We start from the raw sequence: 26,510 nt of genomic DNA on the forward strand, positions 1-26,510 counted from the left end.
ATCAGGGTGGGGCCTGGGGTTCTGCATTTCCAGAGACTCTGCTTCTGCTGCTCCACAGACCACATTCTGAACTGCACTTGTCCCTGGGCTGCTGCCAGGAGGGAGTCTGCATTTTGTCATCTGTTTGGGCTCTCCAGCAACTTCTGGATGGAAACTGCTGCTTCTAGGGCTGATTCTCTTCCCGTCCATCTTCCTAAGACACAAAATCCTGTCTTCTCCACCCCCTCCCAGCCCCAAACCTTCCTGTGAGAGCATCCCTGGTGGGTGTCAGGTCCTGTGCCAACCCTCCTGGACGTTCCCCGGGAAGCCTTCCCCAGCCATCCCATTCGTGCTTCCGCTTTCTTTCAGTCACTCATCACTCTTGGAATCCTCCTTTGCGAACTCTCTCCCCGCTGGGATGGAAATGTCACGAGGACCAGGACCTTGTCACCACATTTGTGTGGCAGTCCCAGTGCCTAGCACGGGCTTGGGCCTCCGTACCTTTCCAGTGAACGGTTGAGCTCACTTTGTCTCCATGGGGCAGTTTCTCTGAGGACTGTTTCCGTTTTACAGGTGAAGTTCCTTGGATTCCGAGCAACTGTGTCATTTTTCTTCGCTTAGAAGTCTGGGCGACGCTAAGCTCAAAGCTGCGTCATTGTTCTTTATGCCCATTTGTGCCCAAGGCAGTGTTGCTGCAATCATCCCCGATCCTAAGAAACACTTGGGGCCAGTTGTTAAAATACAGATTTCCCTGGAGATTCCAATTCCTTGGTTTGCGGCAGGCCAGGAATTGGCTTCAGGTAAGTCTGATGATACAGCAGAAACCCCAGGTGCAGGATAAACCCTGTACCCCCAGGGGCCTGCCGGGCCGTTTACGCCTGGCACCCAGCGTCTTTGCAGCTGCAGCCTTGCACTCCTCACCCCTCCAGCCCCGTGTACTGGGCTTTCCAGCCTCACAGACCATCTTGCTTTCCTCCAACCACCAACATCATGAGCTTTTCACACCTCCTGAGAACCTCATCTACCTGCCAAGAACCTATTTCACACCCTGTTCCTTCTGCCTGAAATGACCTGCTCCCTGCCTCCCTTTGGCAAAAAACAAAAAAACAAACCCTAGCAGTGGAATTGTGAGCTTCACAGTGCTTTCCAAGTCTAGCTCAGATTCTAGCAATAGTAACCAGCCCCCTCTCCAGCCCCTAGCGGCGGTGGTGTGTTCACCTCTGCATTTCCCTTCCCTGGTGCTTGAGTAGATGAGGGAGAATTTTATAGTGGTTACAAGTCCAGCCTGTGGAGTGAGGCTGCCTAGGTTCAAATCCCAGCAGTAAGACCCTGGACAAGTCACTTAACCTGTCTGAGCCTGAGTTTCCTCATCCGTGTAACGGGCATAGTAATGGCACCTAACTCCCATTTCTGAAGATTAAATGAGCCAGTGAACACGAGGCACAGTGAATGGCTCCTGACACAGTGAGAGCTGGAGGCATGTTTGCTCTTGTCATCTCTTCCCCTCACTAGACTGTGAGCACCCAGAGGACAGGTCTGCATCTGACTCCTGTCTGCAGACCCAGCACCCAGATGGAGGCGGACACACAGTAGGTGCTCAACAAATGAGGAAATGAAGGAATCAGTGGCTCTGGGGAGAGGTGGCAGGTTCAATGGACTCAGCCTGATCCCGAGTGTGGGAAAGAGATGGAGAGAATGTTATGGCCCAGGAAGGAGTCCCCAGCAGGTGGACTCTAGTGAAGAGAGGGATGAGACCCCCATTCGATCTCCTAGGAGAGAACCCATCCCCAAGGTAAACCAGAAAACCCAACCTTCCCCTCCACATGGATCCCACACAAATCCGTCCCAAATCCTCCATCGTATTCATTCAACAAATCTACGCTCTCAGCACTGTGTGTGGAATTGTGCTGGGTGCCAAGGACACAGCGATGAATAAAAGCAGAGCTAGCCTGTGTCCTCATGTTACATACAGCCTAGAAGAGGAAAACGGGAGGAAACAAGTAAACATATTACCAAATATGATGGAGTTTCTGAAGCGCCCTCAGCGTGCAGATTTACAGAGCAGGGTTGACTTGGAGAGGCAGTCAGGGCGGCAATGGAAGAGGGATGATGGTGTCACTAGCTGGAAGGGTCTCCAAAGCCAGACATCTCCGTGCCAACCTTGATTCCTCTCCCCATCTCTCCCCACATCCCAAGTCTTTCTAGAGATAAGAGTTCAAGGTTGGGCAGCCAGACAGTAGGCTCTGGATGGGCCCATGAGTCCTGGAGAGAGTTCTTCAGTACCTTGGACAGCTGGTGGAGAGGGTCCATCTGGCTCTTCTGTGATAGGCTGAGCTCCTCTGGGGTCAAGAACGTCAGTACCAGCTGCCTGCCCACCCTCACTAATTCCCCTACTGGCTTTGGAGCACCTTGGACAAGTCACCTCCCCTGTGATCACCCCCATTTCTCTGCACATCTGTGATGCCGCTCTTGGTCTTGAAGGACCCTTCCAACCCACTGAATCCATTTTGGAACAGTGGATGTGATTTCACACAATTCAGCAGAGCTGAGAGCTGATCTCCCGGGATCTTGGTGCCTTAGAGAGAGTTTGAGACAGTGATTTCCCACTGAGGGATTGAGATGTTAGGACTGGAAGAGGCTGAATGTTAAAAAACTTCATGTTTGATATTTGGACCAAAAATGGAAGATAAATCACATCTTCTGAGAACCTCCTATGGGCTGAATACTCTGCTAAGCCTGGGAGGTTCCCAGGGAATTTGAAGCACAGTACTTGCTGCCAACCCTCTGAGTGAGACCTTGGATAGATCTCTTCCCACCTCTGGGCCTTGGCCACCTCATCTGTGAAGAGAGGTGGTTGAACCCAAACCCCCTCTGTACTGGCATTTTTAAATTTTCACATCTCTCTGATGTCACATAATGAAAGGCTTCTAGCAGGGGGCCTGCAGGGTCTGCTGACTCCTTTGTAACTAACATCCATTTGCGGGCCCAGAGAGGTGAAGTTACTTGTCAAAAGTCACACAGCTTTAAAAAAAAATAGGTTCACTCAGCTTGTCATTGGTGGAGCCTGGATTTGAACCTTTGACTATCAGACTCCAAGTACAGTTCCCTGCCCTGAGTCTGTACCCAAAGGAGGAGAGGCTAGCAAAGAGACTCTCAAACGCACAGAATCTCAGGGAAGGTGGGCCGAGCACATGCCTCCAGCTCAGGGATCGCTCCTCCTCCTCCCGCATGGTTTCTTCATTTGTTACAAAAAGTCAGCTCAGGACATGCTCTGTGCCCAGCCAGGTGCTGGGGGCTGCGGGATCCGGGATGAAGCAGACCCAGTCCCTGACGGCACTGAGTCCCCAGGTTAGCTGGGGAGACCCCGGAGTCATGGGACAAAGACGCCGGCCGGGAAGTAGTCAGAGGTCAGAAGTGGCCTCCTGTGGGCTGAGTCGAGCCTGAGAGATGCTGTTTGGCCCACAGACGGTTTTAAATGCTTTAATAGCCTTAGTTGTCATCATTTAAAAGCCAGGAGATTTGATTTCAAAATCCCAATTTTCAGTTTCTCTGATCATTTTGGGAGACCCAAGCCCACATTCCCCACGGCAACAGTTAACCAAAGCTGAGGAAAGGCTGCTTCTGGCCACTTCACCCAATTATGTCATTTGCTTGGGCCAGTAGGCATTTTGAGGTGGGATTCTCTGATTTATAGCATACGGCTTTTCCTTTTTTCCTGGCTGGTGACTGGCCCCAAAGTAAAGGAACCAGGAGAAGGGAAGTGAGTGAGGAGTCGTGGTGGGCTGGTGGGGTGTATGGTGAGGTCAGGGCTCCCCTCACTGTAAATGGCTCTGGGCCCCAAGCCCCTCCTGGGAGGCTAGAGAAGGGAGGAGGACCCCAGTCATCAGCGAATTGACCTGATTTTGACTCACAGAAGTCATTTAGAAAAACAATCAAGGCTTTCTGTGCACCAAATATTTGCTTTTAGATTTAAAAAAAAATCCCAACACCTATATCTTGGCAGCAGGCACTTACAAAGAATGCAACTGTTTCAGTGACTGGGGCCAAAACAAACATTTTTCCTGAGGCCAAACGATTCCAGAATGTTTGGCAAATGTTTCCCACCCCCTTTTAAAATATAGTAAAATTAGCAAAGCACCAACATTAAAGAATATTAAAAATAGAAGAAACGCCAAAGGAAAAAAAAATCACGCGTGCACACTCCCCACCATTGGTACAAACGTCCCCATCTTTGCCTGTTCCCTTCCAGCCTTTGTTATGGGGAAGAATCTCCCAATAGTCAGAGCTACTTTGGGGGTGGAGGAAGAGTGATGAGCCGTCTGTCCTTGGAGGAGTGCAAGCAGCCTTCAGCAGGAATTCCCACCTCAAGGGGCTTGCTCTGAAGGATGTCTGACCCTAAAGGATGAGAAGTATATCTGAGCATCCTTTAGAGCTCGGAGGGGGAAGCAAACGAGCAGAGAACACATTTCTTTTAATGCTGAAGTTTCGAATCAGGAAGAAATTGATTCAACCCAGCAGGCCTGTAGCTGTGAATCCTAAGGCAGGGGCTTATGTTGGCTGAGTCTCAGTTTCCTCATCTGTAAAATGGGCTCAGGCTTGCGAGGACAGAACCTAGCAGGGTGTGTAGACTATAAGCACTCTGTCGCTGTTAGTTTTCCTCTTTGCCCTTTGAGCCAGTCCCACCCACCATGCCACGCAGTCTCTCCTCCCCGTGATCCCCTTTGTTCTTATCTTTCTGGCTCCATTGATTCACCATGGAATATTCTCCAGGGGTTGAGCCATTTCTCTGCTGGGCTGTCTAATGCTGGGGGGGCTGCTGACAGAGCACCACTTGGAGTGGATGCTCCAAGAGAGGGAGACCCCTGAGGCTGGAGAGAGGATGTCCGGAGGGCTTCCTGTAGGAGGAGAAACTTGAGCTGGGCTTTGAGTGTTCAATTCAGCAGTAGGTACAAGGGCATTTTAGGCAGGTCCCAGCTTGGAGATGGAAATGGGTCTGGTGTGTTAGGAAGACATGAAGGAGGTGCTTGGGTGAAGGCAGGGGAGCGAGCTTCCGAGAATCAAGAACAGAAGAGTGAGCATGTTGGATCAGTCGAGCCTCCCAGCCCCTGTGCTTGCCCAGGCCGTCAAGAGCAGAGGGCCGTAGTGGGAGGCGGTAGAGTCTCTGCCCCACGTCTCGGCCCAGGGAGCTGCTCAGGGCCAGCTTTGGGACGTCCACGTACTTGCTCGCTGGCCTGAGGTCAAGTACAGTTGGGGCCCAGGAGTCATCTACACTGTTCTCCTTCTAACCCTCCCACAGCTCCTCAAGCACGTGGGAGCCCACAGCGGAGCCCAGGGAAGCCTGACGGGGTGGGTGGCTGGGGGGCAGGTGAGGGTGTGGGTAGGTGAAGGGGGGGATGAAAGGTTGGTGGGTGGATGGCTTGAGTGGGGTGGGTGAAGGTCAGGGCAGGTGGGTGTGCGGGGTTGGTGGTGGGGCAGTGGGGATTGTTGGATGGGTATGTTGGTGAGTTAAGGGGTAGAGACTTGATGAGTTAGTGGATGTGTTGGCAGCTTGGGAAGCAGATGAGTAACCGGATGAGTTGGAGAGCGGCTGGGTGGCCGGATGGGTGGATGTTTCAGGTTACGGGTAGATGTGTGTGTGGGAAGCCAGGCTGGTGGGAGTATTATGGGGTGCTGGGAGGCTGGATGAGGCAATGGTGGGCGTATGGTGTGTTGAGAGGTGGGAGATGCCTGAGTGGGTTCTAGGGCTGTGGCAGGCTCCTGGGGGGATCGTGTGTGAGTGATGGTGGATATCTTGGTGGGTTGGTGAGTGGATGGCAGCGGATACTGGCAGGTGGATGTCTAGGTGTTGGTGGACCGGTGGACAGAGAGGTGGGTGATGGGGGCGTGGCAGAGGTGGAGAGCTGGGTGGGCGGATGGTGATACGGTGAGTGGGACAGTGGGTAGAGAGCTGGGTGCAGCTTGATAGATGGGTGGGTGGGGAGCTGGTGGGCGTCGGTGGGCCGATGGGGTGGGGGTGGAGGAAGGCAGCCGTCGGCACTGACCACACCGTCTCTCTGCAGGATACCAGCCACACATGGGAGATTCCTGGCCCCGGAGCTCTGCACAGGAGGTGCCAGAGCTGAACCGCCAGTGCTGGGTCCTGGGGCATTGGGTGTGACAGCGACCAGCCTGGCTCCAGACCTCGGGCCGTCATCGGCACCAGCCCCCTGCTGCAAGACCACTGGTCTGGCGCCTTTGGAAACCTGGCCTGTGTGGGACACATGTGGCCTGCCCTGCCTGCCGCTGCCTGGGTCTCAGGGTCCTGGAAACAGGGCCAGGGCAGCCAGAGGGACTGCACAGGGCTGCACAGCGTGACTCTGGGACAGCAACTCCTAACTCTCGCCACCGCCACATGCAGAGCCCTGCTGGGTGCAGCTGGGATGCCGGGAGAGACACAGACCTCGGCCACCGAAAACCTGGGACCCACGAGCCAGCCGGGAAGTTCAGGAGGTCCCCAGCGTGCGGAGCCCTGCGGGGGGCAGGGAATGGGTGGGGCTTCCTGAAGGAGGGGCAGTGGCACTGGCACCAGGGGCATCACACAGCAGGCACACAGCAAGGGCTCAATAAATGCTTGTTGAATCTTTCCTTGCCGTGTGTGGAGGCCAGTTGCTCTCTGGGCCGTGGCTGCCCCCTCCTGGCCCCCCCATCAGGTCCCTAAGGAACCTGAAGATGAGATGGCCCTGAGTGAGCTGGTCAGGGCCAGACATTGAAGCATGGGCAGGTGGGGCAAAGTGGGGAACCTGGGGGGTGGGGTCAGGATGGAGCCAGGCTGGCAGGCTGCCTTGGATTCCAGAGGGTGGGCGAGGTGGGGGCCGGGCAGGTGGGAGATTTGGGTGGACAAGAGACAGGCCCTCAAGCCCAGGCGCTAAGCTACCCTGCCTCCCACAGGGACCCTTTACCCTGTGTCTAGAGCCACATTTACATGGAATCTTAAGGCTTAGGTGACTGGGGAAGCATTCCTATTGTGAAGACGAGGGAACCTGGGGTCACAGAGATGATGTAACTTGCCCAAGACCACAGAGCTAGCAAACGGCAGGTGAGGGTTTGAACCAGGACTCCTGACTCCAAGAGGCCTCATCCCTTCCCAGAAGGATTTCTAGAGCTTTCCCTCAAGTAGAGAATGTTTTTCATTCTTTCATAAACCTGTCATCCAACCATCCATCAGCCATTTTCCATCCATCCATCCACCTCTCCAGCCAGCCAGCCAGCCACCCATCCGTTCATCCATTATCCACCCATCAGTGGTCTTTCTTCCTTGTATCAGACGTCCATCCATCGTCCTTTCATGCATCACCCATCCTCATTATTCAACCATCCATCCATCTGTGTATCCATCTATCCAATGATATAATTCATGTGTCCCTACTATGTGCCGAACACTGTGGTAGGCGCTTGAGACAGGACACTGCACCATCCAGAGAGGGCATCTGTCCTCACGGAGCTCACAGGTGGGCAGGACACATAACTAGACAGATGATTATATAGGGCAGTGTGCGAAGTGCTCTGGGACCAGGCAGCCTGGATTCAGATCCCAGCTCCTCCACTTGAGGCCTTGGGCAAGTTACCTGACCTCTCTGTGCCTCAACCCCATGGGCACATGGGGGTCATCAGCACACCTACCTCTTAAAACTATTCTGAGGGTTAAAGGAGGGAATGTATGCGAAGCTTGTAGAACAGAGCCTGGCACACAAACGCTCTGTCGGTGTTTGCTGTTACCTCAATGAGGGGAACTGAGGGGGGGACGCTGCAGGAGCCCAGAGGCCGCACCTGCTTGCTGAGGGGGGGAAGTGGTGGTCAGGGGAGGCTCCTGTGGGAAAATGACATTTAAGCTGAGACGTGAAGTTGTCTAGATGTTGGGCAGGCAAAAATGTTGAGGGGAAGAAAGTTGGGAACATTATAGGAACTTTAAGATAGTCTAGATGGCAGGTGCGGAGAGAAGGGAGAGCAGCGGAGGTGATGAGAAATGTGGCAGCAGAGGTCGGTGGAGCCAGAGGGACTCTGAAGCCTCTTTAGGATGGAGCAGCAGGGGATGCTTTCAGCAGAGTGGGAAGCGCCCAGCTGTGCATTCCAGGAAGGTCCCCGAGATGCGGGAGGACGGCCCGCTTCCTCACCCTCACCACACCTGAAGGGAGAGAAGAGGGTGGGCTGCTTCAGCACGGAGGCCCTGGGATGGGACAGTGAAAGCAGATTCAGGAGCTAGTCAGCAGGCCGATGTGGGGGGAGGAGAGGGGAAAGTCAGCGATGACTCTCAGGTTATGGGCTGCGGGAGGCGGGGGCAGGGTCAGATGTGTTGAGTCTCAGGTGCCTGGGGGACACCAGGTGGAGGTGTGTGCTATTCATTCATTCATTCATGCAGCTGTTAAGTCAGTGATTCATTCATCCAGTAAATATTGCAGACCTACCGTGAGGGGTGGGAGCTGGGTCTGGGACCCAAATAAAAAGGCTTTGAGTGTCAGGACAAGAGGGTCAGGCTTTGGCCTCTGGGCGAGAAAAAACCACAGCAGCAGAGCGAGGCTGGGCAGGGGCGTGTCCAAAGGGAAATCTGGCCCAGGGCCCCTTGGAGCTCTTTATTCTCACCCAGGATCCTTTCAAAGTTACAAGTGGACCACAGAGGTCCGGGAGATGAGTTTCATTGACACATGGGAAAAATTTTAATCTATTTTAATAGTTGTGTTTATGTAAATGTGTATTAGGAAAAAAATGTATAACGGGCACATTAGTGCCATGATTTCACAGACGTTATTGCTTAAGATGAAACCAAAGTAGGCATTTAAGTTCAAAGGAAAAACGTTGGCTTAAAGAAAAATATTAAATAAATAATCGTGGAAGTGGTATGTGATTATGGTACGCGGACGGCTCAAGTGAGGGCCATTCTTACCCTCTGCTCAGGCCAGAGAGGGAGACGGGGAGGAGGGAGGAGGCCCCTGGGACCGCTCAGGCTTCAAGTCCTTTTGGGCACCTGCTGGGCAGCGGGGAGAAGTAGCTGTCTTTCGGTCTCACAGAGGTTGCAGCAAGAAGGCTGCAGGTTAGATTAAAGGAAGCACTTCCAGGCAGGCCAGGTGAGTGATCCCAGTGAGTCCCTACTGAGAGTTACTGGAAGGGTTGTCTTCTTGCAGGGAACAGATGCCACACTGTCTGTCTGAACCTGGGAGGACGAAGGACCACCTGGTTTGAAAGCAGGGGTCCTGGGTGAGCACACACAGGCTTGGATGGGGAGGCAAAGGCGCCCTCCTCCCGCCCCGGCGGACAACTTTCCCAGCTGCATCCCCTGCACTGAGCAGACATGGATAGAATGACCATCCGTCTGTCCATGGATAGAATGGCCGTTGACCTTGGATGTTGACCTTGACCCCCATAGGTTGGCCTGACCCGCAGCCCAGAGTAGTTCTTATGCAGCCTGTTCTGCCCTGGGCACCTGCTCCCAGCCTCCCTGTAGCCACACACCCTGGGCTTGTGTGCACACGCCAACCTCGACATTGTATAAGCTTGAGTTAGCAACTTGTACGTGCACAGCTGCTAACCCACCCTTGCCTGTGTGCTCCCACTGGCCCTGAGCACGCGTTCATGTGGGCACGTGCTGGCCCTGGACACGTAACAGCCCTGGACCTGTGACTGCACATGCCCCGTGCCCTGAAATGAGGCTCTGCCCTCTTGTTTGCTCACGTCACCCCCTTTCTCCCCAGGTGCCCTTGGGGCCATGGTCCTTCCCCTGCCCGGGGGCTAGCGGGCAGGTCCAGGCCTCTGGAGGTCACTGGGCTGACTGCCTTCTTCGGCTGGCGGCTGTGATGAGCCGTCCTCCCCGCCACCAGCACCAAAGCCAACCCATCCTGGCCACACACTCCCTCAGGTAATGGAAGCGTCAACTTGATTCATGGCCATTCCTCTGTGGCAGCCAGGCCTGAGGACAAGGCACGCTGGGAGGCTCACCTCTGGGAAGAGCTGCTGCTTCCAAGGTGCCGACTCCTTGTTTGGGAGGAAGTGGGGACAGAGGAAAGCAGCTGGGGCTGCAGAGTTAGTTCAAATCCTGAGACCACCGCTGGCCTGCATTGGGCCTCATTCATCGAGAACTCTTTGCTGAGGGGCTTCCGTGTGCCAGGTGCTGCGTGTGCACTGGAGCTGCCACGGTGAGTCAGAAAGACACTGACTCTATTCTCATGGAAAGTACATTCCAGGGAGGAGACAGAGATGACTTTAATAATTCTAACAAAAATATCAGTTCAGCTTCTGAGAAGCGCTGTGTAGGCGAACCACGGAAAGACCGGATTTAAACTGCAGGGGTGAGGGCGGGCCTCTCAGAGGAAGGGCCATGGCAACCGGGATTGAAGGATGAGGAAGGAGGCGATGAGGCGGTGTGGGCAGAAGTCACAGCATGTGCAAAGGCCCTGGGGTCGACATGAATGCCGTGTGGTTGTGTGTGACACCGGGACAGTATGCCTGGAGCTCCAGGCGAGGGCATGAGGGCTGCTACGGAGCAGGCGTCTGGGGTCAGAGTGTGTGGGGCCTTGTGGATTACGGCAAGTTTGGCCTTCACCTGGAAGGCCGCAGGGAACCTCTGATAGGAGGGTTTTAAGAGATGGACACATCAGCTCTGCGTTTTGGGAAATTCATCCAGGTCTGGGAGATGGGGTGCAGGGCAGAGGCAGGGTGACCAGAGAGGAGCTGCTGCAGTTCCTGGAGGGAGATGGGGAGGGGGGGAGGGGTGCCTGGATTGGGTTGGCCTTTCTCTGAGCCTCCCTTTGGGGCTTTGATACTGTGCAGGCAGGGATGCTGTAGGCCACATGAGGCCTTCGTGGAAACCAGGAAAGAGTGTCCTCTGAGTGGATGACTTAGAAAAGCTCCTGTCCCCAAAGCACGAGAGATGGGGCCCTGGAGCACACAGCCTGGGAGGCCTGGAGTTTAGCTCCACCCCTCACCCCTCACCCCTCACCCAGGGCCTCTGGGCAGTGAACGAATTACACCGTTGTGCTGGTGGACAGCCCCGCCGTGGGACCGAAGATAAACTCAGCCCAGCTGGACCACCAGTCATGAGGAAAAGCCAGTCTCCTCCGCATGGGGATTTACGGCACAGACAGAAAATCACGGTGCGGGCCCTCTTCCCTGTGCCCGCACAGCCCAGCCCACCATAGCCTGGAAATTGCTTCTCGGGCCACATTTCACCCCGGACTGACGCTGTCTGAGCCTCTGCCTTCGGGGAGGCCGGTGGCTGGGGGATGGCCAGAGGCCTGGCAGGGGAACAGGCAGCGGCCAGGACTGGCCAGGACATTGGGGAGGGAGGGGCCCTGGGACTTGGGGGGCGGGGAGCGGGAAGGGGCCTCTGCCTGGGAGAAGTTCCATGGCATGAGGCCAAGATGGTGAGTCAGTGCACCAAGCCCCCTTCCCTGGACCCTGCTGACCCTCCCCCAGAACTTCCAGGGTGAGTGGGTGGGTGTCAGGGGTGGGAGGTGCAGGCAGGGTGGGTTAGAGAGAGGAGGCGAGGGAGGGGCTCGGAGCAGGGACAAGAGCTGGTGGGGGAGGGGAGAGCACTCACTCTCTAAGGCCAGTGCCCTTTGAGGACGACCAGCTGAGGCTGGAGGGCATCCCGGAAGTTCAGGTGGGCGGAGCGGGAGAGAGTGCCGCACCGCTCTGGTGAGGAGCCTCGGCCCAGAGCTGGGCAGCCCTGGGGTCCCATCTCAGCCCCCAGGCCCCTCTCTTACTGTGAAAGCCTCAGTTTGCACACCTATAAAATGAGGGCAATCGGGCTTCCCTGGTGGCGCAGTGGTTGAGAGTCCACCTGCCGATGCAGGGGACACGGGTTCGTGCCCCGGTCCAGGAAGATCCCACATGCCGCGGAGCGGCTGGGCCCGTGAGCCATGGCCGCTGAGCCTGCGCGTCCGGAGCCTGTGCTCCGCAGCGGGAGAGGCCACAACAGTGAGAGGCCCGCGTACCCCCTCAAAACATAAATAAATAAACATGAGGGCAATCATGGAACTTAGCCAGCGTGCTCTCCCTCCCAGGAGATGCCCCAAGGGCACCCAGAGCGACTCCACAGAGCAGGCACGGCTGGCACCATGCGACCTGGGTAAGGAAGGTCACTCGAGAAGGTCGCACAGCTAGGAGGCGGTGGGGCCACACTTGAGCCCCGGCTGGCTGGCCCCAGGGCCGTTGCTCCCATCAACAGCACGCTGGGGAAAGGGTACCCTGGAGGGCTCGGTGTCTGACAGTGACGTGCGCCTTCAGTGACGAAACCCCAGAGCATCCAGCTTGGTACGGGCTTCGCCCGCGTTGGCTGTTATTATTTTTGTTGTTATCATCACAGAACACGACTACCAAAGGCTGCCCCTTCAGCAGGGGCTGAGTGGAGCAGTTTCCCAGAGGCTGGGAACCTGGAAGTGGTGTCGTGAGTGCCACGTAGAGGTCCAGGGACATGTCTGACCGCCAGCCCCATGGCACATTGGGACACACGACAGACGCCTCGCCTGCCTCCCTGGCCCCCTGGCCTGGGCCTGTTGCCTGACTGGATGTTTGAAGCTTGAGTCCCAGGTCCCCAGGATAGCTCTCTGCGTGCCTAGGAGGCTGAGCCCCACCCCTGCCGGGCCCTGCAGCACTGTCACCCCGTCCCCCCTGCTCGTCCACATGATCAAACTGTCTCTGTCTCAGGGGTGCCAAGTCGGATGCTGTGGAGTTGTGATGTCGAGGCCAGCGAGGCAAAAGGGGCTGGTGGGGACTGTGGTGATCCGGGAGGAGCTGCCGGGCTCAGGGCCAGCTCTGGCTTTGGGGACCATCTGGTAATGTGGGATGAGAGCTGCCAGAGCTTCCGGTTTTTCCAGAGAAGCAGGGAATTGCCAGACCAGTGCAGCCACCCAACCCCGAGGAGGCCGGGCCTCCGGACCGTGAGCTGCCGTTCCACTCCGAGGCCAGGGGGTGCCTGGAGCCTCAGGAAAGGGCCATCCTGGCTCCAGGTGGGGTGGGAGGTGAGGCCTGCGGAGGGACCCAGGGCATCTCAGCAAACGTGTCTGGGCATGGGGCAGTTGTCACCTGTCTGGCTACAGAAACAACAGCCTTGGCAGGCTCTGCGGGACCCTCTGGGCCCGTCTGAGGTCATGGTGCCAGTGCTGGAACTGTTGGGAGCCAAACAGACAGACAGACAGAAGCAGGCCCTTCCCACTGTAGCTCAGAGAAGGCAGGTCGCCAGGGCACAGAGGCCTGGGGGAGGCTCCCCTGGGAGCCTGTGCCTGCTCTTCCTTAATCCTCTTGTCAGCTGTGCCAAGATTCATTCCCAGCAGACCACGCCTGGGTACCAACAAGCCCCTGCGTGGTCTGGGTGCCAACTGACAGCTACGGTTTGGGGCTGATTTACACCCCTGTGTTTACAGGGTCGGGGTGGGATGCAGGGAACAGGAAGCGGGATGTGGAGAGAGAGGAAGGCCTCTGTTCTCCAGGAGGGCTGGGGGTGGGGACTGTAGCTCCAGTCGGCAAAGGTTACCACACTGACCCCTGCCTTTCTGCCCCTGGGGATTGAGGGGCGGGGCTGAGGCCTCAGGAATAATCCCCTCCCTCCCTTTACCTCCCTGGAGAGGCGAGGAGGGCTGGGTGAACCAGCCCTGGGCACTCACCGAGCCAGGGGTCAGGGACCGAAACCTCCCGGGGGCCAGGAAGGGAGGGAGGGCTGATGTTCAGGTTGAGCTGGGGTGGACGGTCGGCTGTGCAGGACTTGTAACCAGATTTATTCGGCTCACTCAATGTTTACTAACTTAAACGATTTAGAGCCAACATTTAAAAGTCCGATTTCACATTAAAAATAATGAAAACACCTGGATTCCTGGCTTCCCTTAAAACCCCTGAAGATCTGGCCTTGCGGGACGCTGGGTGCTGAGCTGCAGCTGCCCCCTAGAAGGGGCCCGTGCTGCCCTATTGACCAGGTCCTTGGAGGCCAGCTTTGCTCCCCGACGTTGCCTGCCTGGCTCCTGAGCAACAGGGACCCAGGCCCAGGGCCCTGGCTGGTGGCTGGACAGGCTTAGACGTTGGGATGCTCGGCCGGCCTCACAGCCCACAGCTGGAGTGCGGGAAGGGCTGGCCTGCGTTCAGGGTCTCCAGGGCTGGCACAGAGACACAGCCCTGGCAACACCAGGGTGGCTGGCAGAGCAGGGCCCTTCTGTCTTCACAGGAACTCAGAGGGGAGCAGGGGCCGGGGCGGGCCCCCTAGAGGCCCTGCCATCTTCCTTACATTCGGGCAGGACAGAGGCCCTCTCCCCTCTCACTGGTTCAGTGGAGGGAGGTGGGGTCTCCAGAGGGCCCTCTTACCTAGTGCCAATGCAATTGCTGGCAACCGAGCTGCAGTCTAGACCCCTGGCCCCTTCGACTGAACCTTCTGCCCACTCAAGGGCTGCTTTAACCAGAAGCCAATGCTCACCCCTAAGGGATGCAGGGGCGTGGGGAACTGCAGGAGGAGCCAGCAATCCAGCATCTGGGGGCTAGGCTTTCAGAATCCACACATGCTGAAGGGAAACCCCAGGGCCCAGGGAATTTCACCCCGTCTCAGCTCTCCCTTGGTTATCTCAGGATTTGTGTATTGATGAATAGCTCCCCAAGCTGTGTGTCTTGGGCAAGTTACTCAACCTCTCTGTGCCCTGGTTCCCTTGTCTGTAAAAGGAGGAGCATAAACATACCTACCCTACAGGGTTGCATGTGGGTGAAATGAGTTAGTTCCAGGCAGGTAATAACCACTATAAACGTACGGGCTTCTATTACCTGGTCAGGACCACGACCCCATTTGCAGGTGGGAAAACAGAACAGCCAGCCTCCAGTGGACTGACTCAGTTCGTGGCGGCAGCACAGGCTCCCTCTATCTGACCCCGAATCCAGTGCATCAGACCATATTCTTAACAACATCTTTTATTGATTTTACAAGAGAAAAAAATAGAAAGTTATTTTAGAGTTAATGCCTGTACAGCTTTTTCTCCCCCTAAATTGCATGGTACATACAATTATTCTGAACATCAACTGAGATCCTGGGAGCAAGTGTGTGCGGTTTTCGTGCAAGCTCCCGGACACGTCTGACCTGTAAACATGCCTCGGTGGGGATGGAAGGCTGGGCTCCCTTGAAATCCGCGGCCCTGGTTTTGGTCACTAAAAGCTGGTCAGGTCTCCTGGGAGCCCCCAGGCCCCGGAGGCACTTGCCACATCTGGGGGGTGAGCAGGGCAGCCGGGGGCTTGCAAGCTACAGAAATGATGGATCTTCTCTGGGAGAAACGATTCCTTATCTTCACATCAGCCCCACGCTCCAAATGAGAAGCGCATTTGCATAGCTGCTCGGCTGAAGCTGCAAAGCTCATAAAGTATCTGCTGGGGCTTTTGGTTGCATAGGAACTACTTAGAGTACAGTAACGCGGCGGGGCTGGGCCGGGCGCCAGGAAAACAACGGATTAATATTTGGAACAAGAAATTACCCACCACCGGGAAACCAATTAGGTCCCTGATCCGAGCTTGTTACACGGGTGGAAATAGATGCGTTTTGGGCTTCACGCAGCTGGGGGGTGCAAGGCCTATTTCCAACTTGCTGGGAAGCTGCTCGATGAGGGAGAAGGGGTGGGGACCCCGGGCAACAAGAACCTCACTGCCCGATGCCCAGGACACGGGGTCAAGGACAGATGGAAAGGGAAACAGCAAGCGCGAAAAGCCTGGATCAGACCGAGGGCAGGGACAGGCGGGGAGTGAGGGCCCCGCCCCCTCCAGGCTAGTTCCAGCGGAAGGGGGCGGGGCTTCTGGGGCCCGAGCGTGGGGCCGGGGCACCGATCCTCTGGCTCCAGGCCCTGCATCCAGACGGCATCTGGGTGTGTCCTACTGGCCTTCCGGGGTATGACGCTGCCCACCTGTCCTATCTGGGCCAGGCAGCACCGCAGGGACAAGGCTCCGCATGCCAGGGTGGGGCCGGCTGTAGGCCACCGGTGGGCTCAGCTCCCTCCGTTGCCCAGCAGGACACATGCCCTTGGCAGATCCCTTCTTGGGCTTGACCAGAGGACAGAGGCCCTGCAGGACCGGCTCGCCTCAGGGGATCCCTCCTTCTTAACTGGGCCTGGGCGGGACCCAGGATGGGTGAAGGGGTGGTAGCAGTCCAGGCTAGACATCTGCAGGGGTCCAGGGGAAAGTCCCACCTGCTCAGCTGGCTCCGCAGCCCCCAGATGAGGCGGGGAGGTGGTGGGGGTGGGAGCTGCTGGCCCCTCAGCGGGGGCCTCGGAAGGCAGGACTCTACGCCTGTCGGTGTTGGTATCTGACGCCTGGCCTCCTTCGCCCGCTCAGCCCTACTCCAGGCCCTGGCATGGCTGGCCACGGTACCTTCCTGCCTGGAGTCAGGCCGAGCCCGCGGATCCCACGACAGGCCTCAGCAGACTCGGGCCCTGCTTTGCTGGATCTCACGGTAGAGCCACGGAGCCAGGGGACCCCAGGCTCCCCGCAGCTGGCCCAGGACCGCGGGGGACAGTGGAAGGCCACACCACACCACTTCTTCCACCTGCCCAGAACTCCTGTATTTCCCAGGGCCATTCACCCCTTGAGTCCCTTCTCTCCAGCGGGCTCCCTCCATGCTGCAGCTCCCTTCCAGCTCCTGGGGTCTGGGGTCTGGGCTGGCCCACACGGAGGCCTGAGGGCGGGGGACATGGGTGCTGAGTTGGGGCTGGGTAACGGAGCCCCACCCTGGCTGAGAGGACCAGCTCCCCCTCCTTCAGTGGTCAGCACCGCCAGCGTCTTGCTGTCTCCTTCTCGCTGATGCAGGTTTTGGGGCGTAAGGCTGTCGAGGGAGAGCACAGAGGGAGCAGTGTCACCCAGCCGCCATCCCCGAGGGCTGCCCCATGCCCTTGGGGTGAAATCCAGACTTCCCGGGGTTGCCATTCACGGCCCCTGGAGACCTGGCCTCCGCCCCCAGCAGCCTCGAGCTCCCTCTGCCTGACCAACCCTGAGCATCTTTCAGGATCCAGCTCGAGCATCCCTCCTCTGGGAAGCCCTCGCCCTGTGCATCCTCTCCTGGTTTCCAGTGGCCCAGGGCAGGACAACCCTTTCAATATAGCGCTTCTGCCCTTAATGGCCCTTTTCCCTCTGTACATGCAAGGCTTGGCTTCTGGGAAGCACACCACATTGCTCCCGGGGTTCTGCCCCTGTCAGCCCCCCCACAGGCCCCCGGGGAAGGCTCCTGGATGGAGAAGAGGTGTCTGAGAGCTGGCAGGGGCGAGAGACAGTGTGTGATGCTGCCAGCTCCTTCTCTGTTCTGACCAGACTCCTGAAGCGGGGTGGGAGGGGTGCTCTGGGCACAGAAGGAAGTTGACCTGGGTCAGCTGCATTCTGCTTCCTTTTCGAGTTGGTAACGATTTGGTTTTCATTCATCATCTGCACGTCCTGACCCTCCACCTGATTACTGTAGGGAGGGAAAAGCCAGAAGGTTCCATCAGGCTCCAGGCAGCGTGTCCCTGCCATCCTTCCTCGTTAGGTCCGGCAGGGGAGGTGATGGGGGAGGGGAGGTCACGGGCTCGGGGCGCACCTGATGGCGGTGTGTTTCTCCTGGTGACAGATGTCCGTGTCCTCGGTGAAGAGGATGGTGTGGTAGGGTACTGTGGGCTCGCACGTGGGCAGGATGCCCCTGACCAGGTGGCCCACCATGGCCAGGATCCCATTGTACACGAGCAAGTCATCCACCAGGAGCTGGACAGACAGAGGAGGGGCTGTGTGGAGGGTGGCGTGTGGTCCATCATCCCCCTCGTCCTGCCCACGTGTGACCTCGGGCAAAGTGCATCACTGCTCAGAGCCTCGCTTATTAGGTGCGCGGCCCGTGTTATGACTTCAAACCTTCACGACGACCGGGAAAGGCGCCTGGATTAGCCCCACATTGCAGATGGGGAAGCTGAGGCTCAAAGGGCTAAAATCTTTCGCCCATGTGGCAGGGCATGGCGAACTCGGGTCTCTGGTCCCCCAGGGCCCTAGCTCTCCCTACCCCAGAGTTGCCTCCGGCAGGAAGACCTCCCTACACCAGTGCAATTCAAGAAGAAAAGATGAAAGAAAAGCCACTTTGTTTTTCTCGGGGTGATGATTCGATCACTCGGAGGTTTTGAATTCACGGTTGGATGGCACGGCTCCCTGCCTCTGAGGACCAGGCATCTGTGTCTAAGGTTGCAGCCGAGAGAAGTCAGTCAAACTGCGACAAATGATAATTGCCGGCAGCCTAATTACCAATGAGCAGAATTATCTCAAAAAACGCAGCCAGTAAGTACTTACGCCAAACTCCTTCACCCCTCGATGGGGTGTTTTCGCGTAATTCCACAGTTTGATCATTGACACCGTGGTAGGCCGATCGAAAATCACATAAACCCGGTTCACCTGTCAGAGAGAAGAACTAATTAGAACAGGCATGTTTGGGAACAGAGGCACTGGGCTGGGCCCAGGGTGCCAGGCGTGGGCCGGGGCGCGAGGGGGGTGGGTGCCCGAGGCAGTGCCGGCCCAGGTGGGCCGCCTGGGCTGCTCGGGGCCGCTGTGCGTGGGGTTCCCGCCGCCTTTCTTCTCCTTGCAGCCCATCTTGAGTCAGGTCACGTGTGGCTGCGTTTGCAACAAACCGCTGAGCTGGCTGTTGAAAGGCCTGTTTTCTGGGCCTGGCATGGCCGTCACTGAAATGCCTGTGGAGAACTGGGCGCACCCTTCCCTTTCCTCCACGTCAGGTCCAGAAACACAGTCTGGGGCTCCAGGGGCCAAGGGAACGGTCCCCAGCTCCAGAGTCAAGAGGCACGACCTCCGAGCAATCAGCACAGCCTTGACCCCTGTTTGTCCTTTCTCCGGATCATAAATGAAAAGCACAGCCGAGTGGCCTTGAAGGCACCGCCGGGTGATTTTCAGCGGAGATCTTTGAACCTCTGCCGGCGGAGGGGGAGGGAGGTGTCCCGATCCGTGGCCGATCAGCTAGTAAAGTGGGACCCAACAGCCTCCTCACCCCCAGCAAAGACTCGCAAATATTAGGGGGCCCCTTGCAAGACAGAAGGAAGCATAAGAATTCAGTGTTGGCCACAGGCTGCAGACTTCGTGTGGTTCCAGCCCTGGGTCTCAGCCCCGAGAGGACGTAGGGGGATGTGGACAGGGTCAGCCTTCCGCTTGTACCATGGAAATAATAAAGGTCTAGAGGAGGGTCCTCAAATTCAGTTGCCCACAGCGTTCAACTGGATACAAATGTTTGAGCCCAGCTAGAAGAGGGAGAGACGGAGAAGCTGCTCTGCACCCAGAGGCCTTCATGTGAAAGATGTTGGCAGATGCCTGCTGGCCAAGGTCAAGGTGGCAGCCGGCTGGACTGGCCAGGGGCCACCAGTTTGCAGCCCCAGGTCGGAGGGCTGATAGATCTATGTGGTTCTCCTTTGCAGTGGTGGGGCTGAGGGGTTTGGCCTCTTCTCAAGGGAAGCTGATGGACCATTGAAGGGGTGCTGCCCCTTCCTGTGAGGGTTTTGAGAGGAAAATGTACCCCTTATCTTCCCACCCAGTGGTCACAGGGGTAGATGCCCAGCCCCTGCTGCACATCTATACAGGCATCTGGCCCCGTGACTGAGAGGCTAGGGAGTGCTACCCAACCCCTCCCATCTCCTGGTCTCTCACCTCCCTCTCTACCACTATCGACCAGGCCCAGGTGGGCAAAGGCCCACCCCGAGGTTCGCCATCAGGCCTTGGAGCAAAGAGATAGGCAGGACCAACTGCAGAGTCTGAGATCTGGGAGACTGAGTCAGTTGGTTGGAAGAGCTTACCAGGCAGGTCTGAGGCCAGAGAGAGGGCAAGGTTGGGGTCAAGTGCCCAGCGGCATAAAAAGGGAGCAGAAACAGTGAATGTGGAGAGGCTGGGGCTGGGAAAAAGAGGACAGAGTGGACTCTGCAGAGAGAGACAGGGGCAGAAAAGAGAACCAGAGAGGGATGTCTTGCAGGGATCGACAGATGCCCAAGCCCCCAGGACTGCTGCACTGGGCTCCTGGCCTCAGAGTCCAATGTAGCCCTTCATCTCCCTGGTGTCCCCTTATAATATGCACCCTCAGAGCAAAGGGAAAGAACTCTGGCCAGGAAGAGCCAACCTGTCAGATGTGTTAGCAAAGACCCGAGGCTTCCTGGCGGCCCCTGGGCACTTTGACTTGTTCGAGGTTAACCTGGCCTGGAAGAAAGATGTGTCACTGAGACCAGGGACAGAAAGCGCCCCCAGCATCCACCCCAGGGCTGAGAGCCTCCGGAACCCACCAGGCCGGGCAGGATGGGAGCCAGCCACATGTGTCTGCCGTCACTGGTGTCGTTCACTTGGTCGATGAGCTTGTCGGGGGTCCGGACGTCCCCGCATACGCCCTCCAGAGAGTTGACGCTGTCGGGGAAGGCGGCGATATCTGTAGACGCCTCTAAGCTCTCATAACCCAAAGTGGAGTGCTCACCACCGTGCACCTCTTGCGGCCTCCAGCCTCCATCACGCTGACGGCACGGCTCAGGGGATGCCAGGGCGGGCGCGCCTGGCGGGCAGAGCCGCCATCTGCTGCTCTGGGCAGCCAGAGGAGTGACAGCCAAATTAGACATGTTCTGGGGAAAATGAAAGCAAGGAGGCTGACGGGAGTCGGGGTGAGAGTGGAGGCGTGGCCAGTATCAAGGAAAGGGGAGGAAAGCGGGCAGAGAGCAGGCTGAAAAAGACGGGTTTCATGGAAGGGCTGGAGGCGGGAATAAAAACTGTTGCTGTCTCTTTGGAGAGTGGAGGGCAGACTCTGAGGTCTTCCTTTGAGAGGGGATGGACGGGGTCATGGCTGGATTCTGCCTTGGCATGTGACCACCCTACTGAGACTGGAAGGATGTGGGGGGCGGAGCCTGACTCAGCTATTGCTACTCAACGAATGGGCATTAATGTGGACGGAGAGGACATGGTCCCAGCTCTGACTCTGCCATCCTGGCCTGTGAGATCTTGGGCAAGTCATGGGCTATCTCTGGGCTTGTTTCCTCATCTGTAAAATGGGAATAAACATCTCTCTGTCCCAGAATTGATGAAGACTTATACATCTAAGGAATCACTAATAACGATCAAAACCACCAAGAATCACTTATCCCAGGTGAGGAGCATGGTGCCACCAGGACAAAGCGGAAAAGGATCCAATCAGAACCCAGGGGCCCCAGAGAGATGCAAGGGAGGCTTTTGGGTTTGACCTGCTCTGGTAGTTCCCTAACTGGTGCGTCAGGGATCACAGATCAAGAGCCCAGAGGGGTCAGGCAGGTTGTATCAAAGGGAAGCAGGACAGCTCAGTGGTCAAGAGCATGGTCTTTGGAGCCAGACTCCCAGCTCACTGGCTGTGTGACCTTGGGTAAGTTACTCAACCTCTCTGTGCCTCACTTCACAAGATTGTTGTGAGGGCAAATGAGGTACATGGGACAAGCCCTGGCACCGAGTGAGCCCTTGGTGAATATTAACACTATGTTTCTGGGGCCTGGGAGGTAACTGGAGGTAGAGGACTGGGATCAACCAGGTGGATGCGCTTGGGGAGAAAGGGCAGCAGACACTCAGGTCCAGCCATCGTCACTAAGCAGGACTGTGGCCTCGCACTGCCAACTTCTCAAGAGAAGCTGAAGATTGGGTTGTCATCTGAAACCTCCTGATTTTTAAAAAATATTAGCGACTAACTCAAAACATTTAAAAACTCACTGGGCTAACAGTTTGCTAATTCTGGTGTCGGTATTCTGTGAGCAAAGGGCTCCACGGTCAATAAATTCAGGACACACTGGGTTGAACACAATAGAACAGGTTTCTCCCTACAGGTCCTGTCAGAGCCGTTACAACTCCAAAGTGTCTGTGGTTCTCCAAGAGGGGGCTGCAGGTGGTAGCCTCTCTCAAATCCCTGAACCACAGGACTCTTTGTCTTATGGATGTCGTGGCAGGTGTGCCTGGGAGCTTCTCTCTGCTTTGCAAGGGTCACATCTGACTGTAAGTAGAGCCCAGTGGCATTTTTAATTTCCAGGTCTGGTTCCTACAGGGACATTTCTCTCTACATTCGAGGATTCTGCTTCTTCCCCTGACCCTCCCATGCTCCCTGCAGTCTGGGTGGAGCCCCCCTTCTGCCTAGAAAGGATACTGTTTTCCGACAGAGGGATTTTTTCTCCCTGTTCGTCATACAGCTCCAGGCCGGTAAGACCGATGTAATAGGGGTCACCCCAGCTGGTCAGGAGCTGAAACTGGAAAATGACTGCAACATGTTATTAAGGAAAAACAGGCTTAATTTTCTGGAGAACAGAGGAAAACAATTACAAAGATAAAAGGGATATGTATATATATATATATATATATATGTGTGTGTGTGTATATATATATATATATATATATATATATATATACACATGTTTACAGAGATGAACGAGAGAAAAAAATGATTTCTTTTTCCTTTGAGACTGAAGTCAATCACAATGTATGTGGCATGAAATTTTCTTTAATTTAAACTGCATATGAATGTGTGTATGTGTGTTTTAAGAATTCAAAAGCTTTCTCCAGGCCCCAGGAGGTAGGAGGACAGGCAGGGAGGGTGTGCTCCAGGAAGCTGGCAGGGGGGACGTATCTGTCACAAACTCAGTATTTAGAGCTGAACAGTGACCAGGCCTCAAACTACCTCCTGCCTCAGTTTCCCTGGTTGTAAAATGACACGAACAGAGTGCCTGTTCCCTGCTCCACCCGTTTCAAGTGTGCAGGGTGTGAACAGGGAGGGGGGGATGCGGGAGCATCACAGTATTGGGGGGATGGGCCCTGGCAGGGTGACCGCCCCCCCACTCCCGCATTGCTGACTGCACCTCACACAGACAACCAGGCATCCAGCCCTTCCTCAGCTCTGTCCCCCACTGGCTTCCAGAATCCCCAGGAGCAGGCAGGCCGGGAAGCCTGAGAAGTGGTAGGGTGGTCCCCAGGCGATAAAGCCGGAGGGAGAACAGGCTAGTGAGAGAGCCAGGCTGTCTGTGTCCACTAACCCGGTCCTACCCCTTCCCGGCTAGGTGGCCTGGCAAGTTAGTTAACCTCCCTGCGCCTCAGTTTTCTCAGCTGTGAAATGGGGCTGCAGTACCCACCTCACGGGGCTAACACATGAGGTTCATACAGGCGATCTACTGCAAACAGTGCCGGGCGGCAGAAAGGGTCCAGCACATTTGAGCTATGATTCCTTCTCTCTTCACCTCCTCCCTGCCTGGTTCCGAGGAGAGACCCCAGCCCAGTCCCCGGGTCGGTTCCAGCTTCTCTGGCCCCTCCCAGCTACAGTCCTTGGTGCTGCCTCCTGAGCCTCAGCCCACCAGGGGGGCGGGGCCTGGAACTCCTCGGTCCCAGCAGCACCCAGTGTCCCCAGGGACCCGGGAGCTCTCCCAACCTCCCCTTAGTTTCGCTGCATGGGCTCCAGCTGCCTTGGCTGTGGCCTGGCTGAAACCCAGGGCAGCAGCTGAGGCCCAGACCCCAAGTCAGGGCCCGTGAGGAGGCCACAAGGGCCTCGCCCTCTCCCTGGGTTCTGGGCATAGACCCAGTGCCCGGGATGTGAGGCCGGTGGAGGAGGATACAGCCACAGGGCATCAGGGGCGCCTCATAGTCCATGCTCGCCCGCTCCAGGCTCTTTGTGTCCAGTCTGAAAAAAACACAAAACAGCACCAGGAAGCAGAGGATTGCAGTGGCCCGAGTCGCTGGTCAGTTATCCCCCGGGGAGGCAGTGGGGGAAGGACACACAAGCTTCTGGAATTCCCATCTACTGGGGGAGGCTCGTCACCTTGGGTTTGACTCGCATTCCTCAAAACAACCCTGGGAGGTGGGTACTCTCACATCCCTGTTGTGGGTGAGGAAACTGGAGCACAGGGAAGTGAAGTCACTTGCTCAAGGTCACACAGCTGGGAGGTGGCAGAAGTGGGATGTGACCTGAGGTTGTCTGGTTCCAGGGTCCACACTCTTAATCACCCCACCCAACTTTAGCCCCTTCATGAACAAGGTAAGTCCACACTGTTCTGAGAGCTGAGTGAGACTCATGATGGGCCAATGGGGTAGAGTGCTGGGAGGGGGCAGGCTACCCCAGGCAGTAATCAGGGAAGTGATGTCTGAGCTAAGGAGGAGGCAGCCATGGGAAGAGTCAGAGCCGAGCCTTCCAAGCGGAAGAGCACCCAGAACAAAGGCTCTGAGGTGGGACGGGGCTGGACAGTTGATGTTTGTCCCAGAAAGCAGCCAGATGGGCTGAAGTGTGGGGTGGGATGGGAGGCGGGCAGGGAGAGGAGGCAGAGAGGTGGGGAGAGCCCTGAAGTCTTTGCTTCATGATCTTGAGCAAGAGGCTTCACTCGCCTGGGCCTCAGTTCCCACATCTGTGAAATGGGCCTAACAATCCCTGCTTCAGAGGGTGGTTGGAAGGATTCCCTGAAGGATGACTGCAAAGCATCTGGCTCACAGCAGGCACACGGGAGGGAGCCTCTCTCCTCCTCCAGACTCCTCCCCGCGGGGCTTCTCTCCCTGGTCCACGGCCAGTGCCCTCCGGCCCTGGCCTGGTTTTCTTCAGTTTCAAGGGCAGTGTTATAATTAAGTGACTATCCCCAGTATCTGGCCCAAGGAGTGATCCCAGCTACAGTGGAGGGAAACTCATTTTGTTTTGAGAGCTTGGCCTCTGGTACTTGGACATCAGGGGGTTTAAATGAATAAACTTAACATGGCATTTACAGATTGTTATGAACTTAACGCAGCTGAGACGGGCCAAGCAATCCCAGGGAATCCATGAAATGTTAGGCTCTATTTTTCTCTTTGAATCTTTCTAAATCAGGAATACAGAAACAAGAGGAGGAAGGCCCTTCCCCGAATTGGCCAGCAGGCATTTCTGGAATCTAGGCGGGCTTGAGCCTCTCTTCCCAGCAGGAAGCACAACGAAGCATTTAAAATCTCAAGCACTCCAGACTATGAGAAAGCCAAACATCCCCAGACAAGGTGGGTACATCCCCCAGGCTTCCGGAGAGGCTTGGCTAAGCTTTACAAAACAGCCAAGTTGAAAAGCAATGTGTTTGATCATCATTTCAAAACCCTTTAGGTACACATTTCAGAGCACGATGCAAAGCCAGTGCCCTTGGACCGGGAGGGACCATTCATGGAGCCGCTCCCCTCACCTCTGGGCTGGTGGGGGCAGCGGGCAGCGTTGCAGGTAGTCCACAAAGAGGATTTCTTGAGCAAAATCGAAGTGGCAGTTGCCCGGCCCCTTCCGGATGAGGAAGCCCTCAGGAGGGGAGACGCACAGGCCATCCAGGGAGACGTGGACGATTTTAGCCTGGCAAACAACAGAAATAACGAGTCTGAAGAACAGGAGCCAGTGTGAAGAGGGTGGTGAGCGCTGACGTGGCTGGCGCTGCTGGCAGCTGGCATGTATGACTGGGGGCCTTCACAGAGCCCCCAGGCCCTTCTCCCAGGCCAGAACCACTTGGCAGGGGTCCCCTTTCCGGTGCCATCCCTACTCTGTGCTGGGCACTGGACGTAGAGCAGGGGAGCAGGAAGGTGAGGCTCCAGCCACAGTGGACACGTACAGACCTTCCCCGGTCTACTCAGTTGCAGCGGCCTGAGGAGGTATGACATGGTGGTCAAGGGCGTGGACTCAGCTGCTCTGAGATCCACCATGAGTAGTTGTGCAAGTTACTTAACCTCCCTGCCTCAACTTCCTCATCTGTTAAATGGGCTCAACGAGGAGCTGACTTATATAAAGTCTCTAGAACAGAATAGCGCCTTGCACAAAATACACACTGCACCAGTGTTAGCCTGGACTGATCCTTCTCCAAACCCTGGCTCACACCTCACCTCCTCTCCTAGCACCTGCCCCTGCGACAGAAATGGGCCCCTTCCTGATATTCCTTCTCACAGCCCTTGGCTTGTCCTTTGAAGGGCATGTGTTCCCTAGCTGTGTCCTCGGGGTCTCCCCTGATGGCAGAGACCCCAGCTGGATTATCTCTACATCCGCCTCTGGGCATGGCACACAGTAGGAGCTTGCTGAATTGATTGGATCTGCGCCACCATGGCCCCCTGTTATAGGCAGATTTTGCCAGCCGGATGGCCAGGATCTGCCAGTAAATGTCAAAGCCTAATGGCAGGATCTGAGGTGGCTCAGCTCCGTTCCCCTGGGGAAGGGCGGTGGTAGGGCAGCAGAGAGGGGGGCTAAGCCGGTACCCTCTCTGACTCCACATTTTGGAATCAGGGCTTCTTGGCACCTCACTCCACCTTCATGGTTAGCAGCCCAGCCAGCTGCTGACCAAACTGGTGGTGCTTCACCCCGGAAGACGCAGAGGGCTCCTCCGTGAGGAAAGGAAGGGGCCCTGTCCTGGGTCTCGTGGATAACCATGTACCCTGGGGCTCTTCACCCCCCCGTAACTCAGTCAGTCGGTCACAGGGTGCATAACCTAAAAGGTGTACAGGGGCTGGAAATGGCGCCCCCAAAGCTGTCACTACACTTCCACGCTGCTTTCCTCAAGCCTAATTCCTGCCTGGGCCCCAGGGCTGGACCTGTGACTCAGGCCTGG

The 26,510-nt window shown here is 56.5% G+C and overlaps 2 protein-coding genes across 7 annotated transcripts in view; one reads left to right on the forward strand and one right to left on the reverse strand.

Annotated features, from left to right (window-relative positions):
- LOC113630744 (germ cell-specific gene 1-like protein) overlaps positions 1 to 6,597 on the forward strand; it is a 77,637-nt gene extending 71,040 nt beyond the window's left edge. The window contains exon 5 of the mRNA XM_027126553.1: positions 6,039 to 6,597. Coding sequence (XP_026982354.1) covers positions 6,039 to 6,136 — 98 coding nt within the window. The 3' untranslated portion in view covers positions 6,137 to 6,597. The remainder of the gene's footprint in view (positions 1 to 6,038) is intronic.
- Positions 6,598 to 16,117: 9,520 nt separating this feature from the next.
- Positions 16,118 to 26,510, reverse strand: part of KATNIP (katanin interacting protein) — a 193,528-nt gene continuing 183,135 nt past the window's right edge. For all 6 annotated transcript variants that reach the window (XM_027126559.1, XM_027126555.1, XM_027126558.1 and 3 more), the window contains 8 exons: positions 25,116 to 25,273; positions 23,547 to 23,611; positions 22,094 to 22,204; positions 20,235 to 20,374; positions 18,256 to 18,357; positions 17,525 to 17,685; positions 17,313 to 17,401; positions 16,118 to 16,780 (listed from right to left, as the gene is read on the reverse strand). In XM_027126559.1, coding sequence (XP_026982360.1) covers positions 16,722 to 16,780; positions 17,313 to 17,401; positions 17,525 to 17,685; positions 18,256 to 18,357; positions 20,235 to 20,374; positions 22,094 to 22,204; positions 23,547 to 23,611; positions 25,116 to 25,273 — 885 coding nt within the window. In that variant the 3' untranslated portion in view covers positions 16,118 to 16,721. The remainder of the gene's footprint in view (positions 16,781 to 17,312; positions 17,402 to 17,524; positions 17,686 to 18,255; positions 18,358 to 20,234; positions 20,375 to 22,093; positions 22,205 to 23,546; positions 23,612 to 25,115; positions 25,274 to 26,510) is intronic.

The sequence above is a fragment of the Aethalodelphis obliquidens genome, unplaced genomic scaffold, assembly GCF_003676395.1.
Source record: "Aethalodelphis obliquidens isolate GAN/ISIS:26980383/991018 unplaced genomic scaffold, ASM367639v1 scaffold30, whole genome shotgun sequence".
NCBI lineage: Eukaryota > Metazoa > Chordata > Mammalia > Artiodactyla > Delphinidae > Aethalodelphis > Aethalodelphis obliquidens.